Source organism: Frieseomelitta varia, unplaced genomic scaffold (assembly GCF_011392965.1).
Source record: "Frieseomelitta varia isolate USP_RPSP 00005682 unplaced genomic scaffold, Fvar_1.2 scaffold_416, whole genome shotgun sequence".
Classification (NCBI taxonomy): domain Eukaryota; kingdom Metazoa; phylum Arthropoda; class Insecta; order Hymenoptera; family Apidae; genus Frieseomelitta; species Frieseomelitta varia.
Genome location: NW_025110164.1, coordinates 349383 through 361576, shown reverse-complemented (window position 1 = coordinate 361576; position 12194 = coordinate 349383). Strand labels below are relative to the sequence as shown.

Here is a 12194-nt window from a genome sequence, read left to right as displayed (position 1 = left end):
CTTTAAGGTCCAAGTATTAATTGATCGTGATGTCATAAATTTCTATAAACTACGGAATCGAAGGTAGGAAAAATATTAAACGATGAAATTTCCCTTCAAGATCTCGATATCGGGAAGTAGAACAATGTAAATTGATCGAAAAGAATTGCAACAGTGCAATATTAATTCTCTAACGAGTTAAGCAAAGACAAGAAGCTCGTGGAATATATTCTTTTCTCTCACATTTCGCGAGAATTTAAACGAGACTGGCGTTCTATTTGTAAATTTTATATTCACGTCAAGGGTCAATGATCTCAAATTAATATTGATGATAGTTCAGAATAAATAAAACTGACTATTTTAAAAATCAAAGAAATGTATCGTTAAGGATGTGTTTAGATACTCGTTAAAAATGCAAAGTAGAATGTAAAATAAGCTAGATCAGAGCAGAATGAGGGAAGAGGTGATTTTTATTTATTTATTGTTTGATTAACATGTTAGAAAATAATTTAGTATACTTTTGGGCTACTGTGCTATTTATAAATTAATAAAATATTCGGTAATCTTTCAATGAATGCATCGACACCTTCATAACGCTATAATCATTGCTATAATTGATAGATATGTACAAAAAAAAAAAAAAAAACTTATTGTCAGAATTCTACAGAGATATATTTCTCACTGATCTCGAATATAGAGCGTTCAAGGCTACTACCATTTTGTAATCACAATTTTTCAAACACGCTCCCACAATTTCGGCGAAGAGGACGCCCCCTTTTCTAAACAATCGTTCCCCCGTATTCGTGTACTATTGCATCTCGAAATAGAATCCCGATAAGTCCGACGGAAATTGGTAAAGATTCCAAGAAAAAAAAAAAAAAGAGAAAAAAGAAAAAAATCCGTATGTCGGACTATGTATCGTTAAGTAAATAATGCCCGGCCGAAGGGAGTAAACCTTGTTATTTTTGTATCACGCTCGTTAGGAAACCGCGCTTCCGCCGCGCTTCCGTCTATTCTCGTGTTCCTCCCTCTAATTTCTTTCATTCGCCGTTTCCTCCCTTATGCCCGAATCGGGCATTCATCTTTCGCGGGTATCGAATCGGCGAGTATCTCGACGCGGCCGTGGCGGTAATTTACGAGCGACGAACACGACGAAAGCGGGCACAGTAACCCGGAGTTATGACTAAGCGAGGTTGGCGCGAGGCTCCACGATGTCGCGGACCTCAACGTGGAATTAATTTACGAGTTTTTATCGACGTCCGTAGCAAGGTGCTCGAGTCTCAGTTGTAGCAGTGAAATTTTTCAAATCACTATCAATAACGTTCGAGAAGAAAAAGGTAAATCACGTTCGTCAACTGTGAATATTTTTATCTCGTGTATTTCACGTCAATTATAAATTCAATTGTACGTGTCCTTTCGATCTTCGCTCGTGCAATTTAATAAATTATCTAACGAGACTTTTCGAGTATCGAATCCTACTCGAAACGATCCGAATTTATGTACGTATAATATGCTTGTATAATGTGAGTGTGTAAAGAAGAGCTAAAGTTCATTGAATATAATTTTACTCATTTTATATATTCTTTCCTTGCTTATTAACAGTAATCTCTTTTTAACGTTATAGCTTCTCAAAGCACTGATGTAATCAATTGCACAGTGTGTGCACAACTATAAAATAACACGTATGCATAAACTATAAAATCAAATAACGTAAGTAGATTTCTGACATCTTTTTCCTCGACTAAATTTTGTAAATTAAACTATTCAGTGTTCGTAAAACGTTGATCATTTGCCAAACTTGTAAAACTCATTCAAATATTCAAAACTAGCTTTCTAAATTTAATATTCTAACATATAATATTTTTTATCGATAATATCGTTTAAATTAAAGCATCCAACATGTGCTTGCGAGACATTGATCATTTGCCTAACTAGTAAACTTACCCAAATATTCAAAACTATCAAACTTTCTGAATTTAATATTTCAATACTTTATATCGATAACATCGTTTGAATTAAACTATCCGACATGCTTGTAAAACATCGACCATTTACGAAGCTTCGGGAACTAATCCAAATATTCGAAACTTTCAAGACTTTCGAAGACTTCCAAGGCTGTCCAAGATGTTCGAGATTTTCAAGCGTTTACAGGTACCGAATCGTACTTCAAATTGATTCGGAGTCCTCGCCGCGTGTACATGCATATTCGATAGCGCTTGATAACACATCACCGGGGCGTTTTGTCTACGTTTCATCTAAGAGACGAACGATCGTTGCTGGTTGCAGTCTCGTTGCACGATACCATGCAATTTCCTGCCTTTTGTCTCGTTTGCGAAACGTATTCGAGTCTTGTTCGACTCGTGTCTCCTACGTAGTAGAGATCGATGACATTCCATCGCCGGCAGCGCGTTTCCGTTCCAGCTTATTGTTAGCTAGGCGTCTTCGCGGCTGGTCCCCAGGCTCGATCGATATCCCCGATATCGTTCCGGACGCGCGAAAAACGTCGAGCGCCGCCCGTTTTATTACGTTCGTGCGCGTTATCTCTTTCCAATCTAGCCACGTATTCGGCCACGCTTCACTCAATTCCGTTCTCGCATAATTCCGCGTCCCAACACCTGTTGCTACCCTGCCCAGAAGAAGTTTCGGTCGCTGCCCCGATAAAATTCCAACTGTCACCACGTACGCTCCGGTTCGATCCGACGCGATGGTTATTTCGGTGCTTCGGAAGAGACACCGCCGGAGATCTTGCTGATACACTTAATCGAATGTACGAGCACGTACGCGGAATACTTATTACGATCGAAGAATTTTTACAACGGGAGAGAGTTTTAACAGGCGTATTAATTCATTCAGACTGCTGTAAATTATTGTTTACCGTGTAGAAATTATTATTATGCCTTTCATTACATTCCTTAAGTTATTATGCTTTTTTATATTAAATGGAGGCAATAATTACAGTGTTATACGAGGGGTTTTTATATTAATTATAAATATGATATTAATATTAATTTAATATTTATATTAATATTTATTATATAATATTATTATGCAATTGAATATTTATTATATAATTAATTATGCAATTGAGTATTTATATTAATTTAATATTAATATTAATATTTATTTTAATATAATATTAATTATGCAATTGAATTCTTGAAGCTGTTCATTTTAAGAATTTCTCAAATATTCTGTCTTAAGACATTTTTATTGAGTAGTAATTTGACGCGCTTAGTTTTGTCTCTGGATAGAGATGAAGTGAAGGTTATTATTTTCTTTAGGTATAATTATGTAATTTTTTTTTTTTTTACGTCAATCGACGCAGCAAGTCACTTTCTGTAAAAAAAAGTACTAACCTATGTATATATCGGAAAGCTATCAGCTATTTCATTGATTAGCAATCAAATAATTTTGAATTTATCTCCATAAATAATTTCTGTCGCTATCATCTAAACTTCACCTTTACTTTCATTTCCAATAGAAAATTACTCGTTCGATTCGGACGCAAGATGCAATTGACTTCGCGAAATAAAAATAACAAACGAAATCTACTCGACCACGAATCGAACAGTGAAACAAAAATCTCGTACTGTAAGAAAGATATTTCGAGAACGTGAAATATTTCGCGCTGAGATTCTTCTCAACTGAGTGTTTAAATCCGAGTTCTCGCAAATCGGAAACCTGTGGATCCAAGCAACAGCGAGGATCCCAGTATTCCAAGCTTATCGAAAGCTTCGCCACGCACGTATGCGCCTGAACCGATTACACCTACGAAATTACGCGAAGGAGAAAAAATATTCTCGCGAGTCTCTCTCTCTTCTCGGGGACTGGAATCGATTACGTGCGTGAAATACGAACGACGATAGATGGAGAGGTTTCCACGTACGGGTTACAACGTTTAAAAAGCGAGGTTAGAAACAGAGGCCCGGGTCTGGTTTACGTTGAAAACGTTGGAGGTCTTCTCTCGATGAAGAAATCAAGGATACTTCATTGGCGGGCCCGTAATTATTTAAACCGACTCCTCCCAGCGTTCGACAGCGGTCAATTTCTACCTGCAGGAATATATATGAATATACGCGAAAAGATTCAACTCGTTTCCTAGCTTGTGTTCTCGCGGTTGGTGGTCGAAGATCCGTGACCTCGTGTCGGCAATCTTTTGCTACTCCTTTCGATGATTGTCGCTGCTAAGCATTCGAATCTTGATTCTAGTATTCGAAAGTTCAAATTATTTCAAACAGGATTCTGCATTATCGAATTTGTAAAGGTTTTAGATATTTTGTAAATCCTGTTAGAAAGATTGAAACTTTTCGAGAAGCATTTACGATGCAATTACGATCGAGCAACGAAATTCTCGAATTTCCTGCATTTTTCTCAAATATTCTGGTAACGAGTGTTCGAATCTTAGTTTCGGGATGATTCTAACGTGAGAATTCAAATTATTTCGAATAGGATTTCTATTATCTCTTATTTTTAAAGTCTCGAAAGTTTGAAAGAGTTTAAATATTTTGAAGTCTTGCTGCAAAGATGAAAACTTTTCAGAGCAATTAATTACGATCAAGAAACGAATAGGGTACAATCATTTTCGTTATCTCGAACTTCCTGCATTTTCGCTCGGATATTAATGATCCGGCTTGGATTGAAGCACTCAAAATTGATAATCTTGGAAGTTATTAAAGATCTCCGTTATTTTCATAAGTTTGGAAAACTCGGCCCGCAGTCATTTAGTATTGATACAAAATATTCGGCGAACTCCAGAAAGTTCGAGATACATAAAACGCTTTTACATTATTCGTTTCTGTAGTTTATCTATTATGCAGTTAATTACACAAATGCTGTGAAAAGTTTCAATCTTCTCAACAAGTCTTGTCAAAATGGACGAGGCTTTATAGAGCTTAGCGAAGTCAGCAACTTTGAAGTAGCAACTTTTACTTTTCGAAAAGTTTTACTATTCTATTTATTGTTAATAAATCTTTGAAAAGATTTGGGAATTTTAAAACTCTTTTATTGTTCTCTAGTTAGAAGAGTTTCGCCAGTTAGACCGCACCTTGTGAAAGAGTACAACATAAATTTCTTCAAAAAGATGACTTTTAAAATGTCATATATTGATTTAACTATTCTCTTATTTATACTGGGGATAATTTATGTACTCTTGGGAATTTAATACTCTATCTGTCTTAGGAAATAAGTGTGCAGTTACTATCCGAATATATTTATTGGAAAGAGATCGACATTTTTGCCATTATTCTCAAAATTTAGTAAATTAATAATACTGACTTTTTTTTTGGATACATAATTGTATTCAAAATAAAGTTCTTTTAATGTTATTTTAATTCAGATACATGTATTTTTTCATTACTTTTGTATCTATTATTATTATTGTACATTAGAAGATAAAACAAAATTAACACTATTGAATATTATATTTTTCATTTTTTAAACGAAGTCGAATATAAATTTGCTTCCTAAAAATATTTCCTTACTCATTCCTTCAACTCTCCTCTATATTCTATTCTTTAATCATTATCACCATCATCATCATTGAAATATCTAAGATATCCAAGACATTCGAGACTTTTGAACATCTTAAAATAAAAGATCATCAAGATTTTCAAGACTTTCAAGAATACAACAATCGTCAGACGTCGGAGAACGATTCGAATATTTCGCCGCGCGTCGAATAATTTCATGTTCGAAGCGATCCGAAACACTTCATAACCCATCGTTAGCTGCCGTAGATAGAAAGTTTGATCACTTTGCATGGTAATCTCGTCGGTGTTACGCGGGCATAGACAGCTCGTCCGTTTTGTTATTCAAACTCGGCGCGTTAAAGGCCCTTCGCGCCGCCTGGAAAATTTCCACGTGCAAACCGATTGCGTTTCTGCTTCGTTAAATTCTTTGAGCTTCCCCGGGCTTCTACTTCTTTGCCGTGAATCGTGCCTCGAATTTGCAGCTTATTTATGCGGCGGTTAGTTAGACTCGCGTGGCGTTGGAAACTTGTCCCGGCAATTGGTTGAAGGAAAAGCAGAGGCCCGCGAAAAGTGGTGCCGGAGTGCTTCGGCGAGCTTCCGTTTCGTGGAAAGTGTTGCTTTCGCGGCGGCTCGTTCCGGCTGACGTTTACCGCAAAGCAAACATGTAATGATCGCCCGCGATACCTACAGGAGCGATGATGGATCGCCGTGGAAACAGCTCTTTTGTTTATGTGTTTTCAAATATTAGCGACGGACAAATACTCACAGTGATGGGAACGATACGATCGTGTACGATACGATCAAAGACGTAGATATTTCAAATTTTTTTTTAGATATTTCACAGAGAAGTTTGGACATTTCACGAATCTCAATTAAAAGTTTCTCTGTGAAATTGTAATTATTATTGTTAAATTGAAAACGTATTATATGCATGTATTATATATATATACGTATATATATATATGTATATATATATATATATATAATTCATTATTATAATTATAATCAAAGTATTTTTTACTATATATATAACATTATTATATATATAATACAAAGTACGTATTATATATATATAATCAAAGTACGTTATACTATATATATATATAACATTATTATATATATATATAATACATTATTATAATTATAATCAAAGTACGTTTTACTATATATATATATATATATATAACATTATTATAGTTATAATCAAAGTACGTTTTACTGTACATATACATATATACAGTATACGTACAGTGAAATATATTTTGATTACAATAATAATAATAATAATGATACATTTCATCTACTTTAATGTATCCATGGTATTTATAAATTTTGTGATGTTTCATCCTACTTTATTTATGTAATTCAATATATAACATCGCCATTTTGTAACATTAATTAAAGTTACTAAGACACTCGATAAAGTTAACAATATTTGTTAGATATTTATTTTATTCGAGTATCAAATACTTTCGTGAGATGCCAATGTTTTTACTATCTACGACTTAGGTAATATTCAACTGAATGTCATAATCCGTGGATTGATATCCGTATATTTGACTCGACATTGGTCTGATCATTGCAAACAAGCATTGATTCAGTACGGCATTGATTTGGCATTAATTCAGGAAAAATCGGCATGAATAATTAATACCAAGTATACCTGAAATTTCAATACACACACATATATATATATATATCGCTTCCCGCTCGCTGTGTTTGAATATCAATAGTACAGCTCTGGCGAAAAGTTTTCAATGAACAGGACGCATTCGAGGATATTAAGAAGCATCGACACATTCCAGATACAAAATGAAACTGCGATTTTTAATTAAATTCGCGTCAGCGAAAGATTTCAATGAACTTCCTTTCAGGGACAGTATCAATATCAGAGACACAGTCTGTACAAATATTTTCGTTCGAACGAAAAAAAAAAAAAATCATCAACCATTTCATTGTTATGTGCATAGTAACGTGTCGATACTGAATTTCTTTCAGAACTTTGAGTCGTCTCGAATTCTCCGAGCTTCTTCCCAGCTGTGCTCTCGGTTAAAAGCTAAGAACGACGCTCGAGGAGCACGCAACGCATTCCTTCTCGCGCGGGCCACTTTATAAAATCGCTAGCTCGCGTTCAGCTTCTCGCACTTTTCATAAATTTCGAAAATTAGCGGCGTCCCCCCCGAGGGAGCTGTCCGTGACCGATGAAACGAGCGGCGCCTTTTTTTACGGCGCCAAAAATAAATCGCGCAAATTCTTTTTGCTACGGCTTTAGCAGAAGCTCTGGTTTATCCACCGACCGAAATATCTACCGGCAAAAGTTCACCGGACTACTTATTCTTTTTCTATCGAAACATCGTTCTTTTCTCCTCTTTCTTCCTTTTTCTAATCTCTGTTGTCAGTTTCTTTCTTCGTGTCAGCGTAATTGTTTCCTGCAAATTTATCCTGCTTCGCCTTGTCGCTCTATCTGCTCAAATATCATTCGTATCTCTCTTTGCAAACAGTTTATTACTGTTTTGTGAAATACACACAAAATGTCACGCGAAATTATATTGAATGTTAAAATGAAAATGTTCAACCACCGGATGAGGGACGTTTCGACGTATAAAATGTAATATTTGAAATGTTATATTTATTACGAAATATTATACTTTTATGCTAGAATTTGGAACGAAACAAACATTCTTCCTACATTTTCCTTTTGAAGCAGAAATATTGCAATTACGACTGATGTTAAGAAATAATTGATCAAAATTTCAATAGCACAAAATGAAATAAAGTTACGTGCAAAAAAATTCATTTTTGGGGCAGAGACTTTTTAACTACATGGTACAGAACATTTAGTACATACGTGGAAGAACAACTTGTACTTATAATGTTCCTGCGACATTTTACACTATATTGATTTCTATTTTACAATTTGTCACGTGTTATGTTCAAATCATTCGTGTCTTATTTTCATTTCAAAACAGGGAACATAAATTTACATAGTAACCTATGAAATTTTAATGCATCGACAATTATATTGCAAGATATACATGCAATTCAGTATCGAAAGTACCGATTATTTGATATAAAGGAAAAAAGTGTCTTAGTACTTTTCAGCCACGCAAAAGAAATACTTTTCACGCTCGAGCGACCGAGTACCAATAGAACAGCTGCTAAGAAGAGAAGAAGGAGGAAACAAGACGTCGTTAAAAGGTGCTCCCTCCACTTTGAAGGGACTCGATCGGTAGTCGATCGGATGCCAAAAATTTGGAGGTTATCGCGCGGAGCTTATCCGAATCCTTCTAGCCGCTCTCAATAGATTCGACTAAACCGAAGTTTTAACTTATTTGAAATTGGGCCGAGGTCGGAGCGCTCGTTCGTTCCGAAATAAGACTGGAACAGCTACGCCGCTTTTCTTTCAACAGAATTAGCATTACAGCACTCGAGCGAATGTAACACACAGTTTCACTTATCCAGTGACTCACGAAGGATTCGAGAATGATTTGTTTTCACAGGTGAATTTACTTATCACAGGAAGATAGTGCGAGTAGTCGCGACTGTCGAAAGTTAAGTAAAGTTTTTCCAGAATAGCTGTAACTAATTTTCTAAATTTCAACTCGTGGAAATCTATGACGCTCAGAAATTCACCATTTTCCATTAAAAATAAAAACCTTGCACGGTTTTCTTGCTAAAGAAAAGATTCTTCAGTCGAGAATTTCGCTGTAATATTGCGACAATTGTCATAAACGAACTGATCATTAACGACGATGATTAAATTATTTTGTTCTCGCTTACGATACAAGATGTTTAGTTTCTTTACATACCTTACATACGTGACATTCTAACATCATTGTAGCGAGAATTTTAACCTTGAAAAACATTAAAAAAAAAAACTTTCGACCCTATTCATTTTCTTCCTTTAATATCATTTTCTAACTTGAACCAGAAAAGGTAAATGGCTTGAACTAGCCCGTATACGTAATCGCTTGAAGGATTGAAACAATTTACAACAACAATGCCCTCAGTCATTAATGCCCATAATAATAAATTAATTTTGTGCAACGAGCCAACAAAAAAGAAAGAAAAATATATGTATTCGCTGCCTATCTCGATAGCCTAATCGATCCCTCACGAATCCACCACTCGGCCCTATACTATATATATTCGCAGAAACACGATCGCGAAACGGTAATTCGCTCGTTTGTCGGTACAATTAACTTGCAAGGTTCGGCGAAGCAAGCGATAAATCCAAATGGAAATTGAGAACAGTCGTCTGGTGTGTCGGAAGATAGATGCTCGCTTAGGCAAACGATCTGTTTGTGATATGAAAGTCAACGTACCCTTGCTCGAAAATTCGGGCGAATCGTCGGTAGCTGCGTCCGCTCGACGCGCACGGAGCAGTATCAGCAAACTTGTCAGAAACACGTGTCCGGACGTGAGCCGCATCTCGAACCGGCAACCGAGAATCAGGTGTTCGAGTTGACGCGCCACCCACCAGCCACGTCCGATCCACACCTTCCGAGTCATTCGATCGTGCGCGATCCAGGTGTGTCCACGCGTCGCTGGATCCACTCAACGATCTCTATCGAACGACAATCTGAGAACGCCGATTACACGGCGTCGCTGTTCTCGCCTCGTCCGGTTCCAACGGCGCTCGATCGCCGCGATGATCGATCTTTCGACGCACGATCGTCTGCCATGTCAAAGGTGCGAGCAGAGGAGCGTTCAGCAGACAACTCTGTCGCGGGTATTCCAAGAATTTCAAGAAAATATTCTCGTTCCAACATCGACAATCGCGTTCCAACGGGACGATAACTTTGAACCGATCCTCCCGCAGAAAGATGAAAGAACGAAGATCCTTTTCCAAGGGCTTCCTTCTCGAAAGGAAGTTTCTGTCTCGGGTCGATCCTTTTTTCTTATTAGTCACACGTGCTCGTTATTAGTCCGGTCACGTCGGCGAGCCGCGCCGAAATCCTTTGATTAACAAAACGAGCCGACGTTTTTTTCTTTTTCTTTTTTTTCGCAACGCTCTTGAAGCAACTCTTTGTCCCTTCGTTCGCCGCCCCTCTTTCGTTCGCGCGTCCTTCGAATTCCTTCGAATTCCACCGGCCGTCTGCTTTGTCTAAATCTTCCTCGCGAATTCTCGATCGTGTTGTTCGTCAGGGCAACCGCGTGTCTCCCACTCTCGCTCCGCTTCTTCCGCGACGCCCCCGTACGATCGCAACTTTGATCTCCGGCACTGCAAACGCGCGGCTCGCGAGCTTTCTTTTTTCCCTCTCGCTCGTTATTCCTGGGCGGTTACCTCGTTCCTTCTTCTATTTTTTTTTTTTTTTTTCCTCTGCGCGTCGCGCGCGCGGTTTTAAATTAGACCGGTGATCAGGTGGCTCGATCGAACTTCTGTTCTTCTCGTTGCGTTTCCCTCTCTGCTCGTAAATACATAGAACTCGTCCCGATTATTATTGCCGTAGAGCTAAAGCTCGCGCACAATGGAACAACACTCGCTCGTTACGCTAACGATATCCCGCGAGGAATTTCACGGCGAATTTCTCTCTTTCCTCCGATATCGTTGCGCTCGTCGTTGAACCAAACTGCACGCGCGTGTACAAATTAGCGAACACGCAACAAGTCGACAAAGAAACGACGAACGAGAAAGGCTGGCGAACCTTTTACATCTAGGAAGATGTAAAAGGAAGAGGCCGCGCGTGTTTCGAATCCGTGGTTTGGAATCCGAGCCGAAAGAAACGACGAGAGGGAAGCTCGACACAACCGTTTGAGATGGTCGTCGTCGGCAGCGACTGCCACGGAACTAAAACCAAAACCCCGACGACACGCGTGTAGTTGCCCCCACTCGTGCACACCCTCCTCATACGGCACACGTCCATTTAACCCAGCCCCGAGGACACGCAGTTCAGCACGCACACGCTCGCGCTCGTTTACCTCTTCTCCGCTTCCACTCGCCGCTTTTCCCAGCGCAGCCAACGCGCGTCTTAACGCTGCAACCGAGATGCACCCGCTGCGGCGCATTCGTGCTAATGACGCGGGCAAAATCCGCTTCGGTGTTCCGTTCCGTTTGCGTTCCGCTGGGTACCCTGTTTTCTCTTGAACCCCCCGCGTGCTTTCACGCTTCTTCGCGCCGCTGAGAATAGTTCGAGGAACTTTCGAGCTGAAATTCGCAATTAGGAACGACGGAAATCGTCGGAAATTTTCGTTTCTTCGATAGACGGCTGCGTTCGACTATCGACCCGCTCGCTTGCGAAAGTTTTGGAGAAAGTGGAGATTCAATCGACGTCTGGAAACACTTTTGCAATTCGATATCGTGGCGTGATACGAGCGGAAATCATCGTGCGTGCTTCTTTTTCAGCCGAGATACGGAATAATAAATTAAATGTAATAAATATAAATAAAAATAAAATTATGAATAAAAAAATAGATAAATTTGTTTTTTTTATTAATTTTAAAATAAATATAATTATTATTTATATATATAAGTCTTTTTAAAATAACTAAATATTTTCATATTAATAATATTCTTGATAATAAATATAAATATGAAATTATTTATTAAATTTAATTATTTCATATAAAAAATTTCATTTTAATATAAAACTAAATATTAATGGTAATATAGAATAAATTAAAATTCATAATTTAAATATATAATTTATAAATCTGAAATTAAAAACAATATATAATTTACTAAAATTTAATTTTATTAATAAATTAATAATCAAATATAAAATAATTGAATATATAATAGAAAAT

At 37.5% G+C, this 12194-nt stretch overlaps 1 protein-coding gene across 2 annotated transcripts in view; it reads right to left on the bottom strand.

Moving 5' to 3' along the window:
• The window catches only part of LOC122531781 (neural cell adhesion molecule 1-like), a 29057-nt gene extending 17834 nt beyond the window's left edge, over positions 1–11223 (bottom strand). For both annotated transcript variants that reach the window (XM_043659969.1, XM_043659970.1), the window contains exon 1: positions 9773–11223. In XM_043659969.1, coding sequence (XP_043515904.1) covers positions 9773–9959 — 187 coding nt within the window. In that variant the 5' untranslated portion in view covers positions 9960–11223. The remainder of the gene's footprint in view (positions 1–9772) is intronic.
• Between the last annotated feature and the right edge of the window lie 971 nt (positions 11224–12194).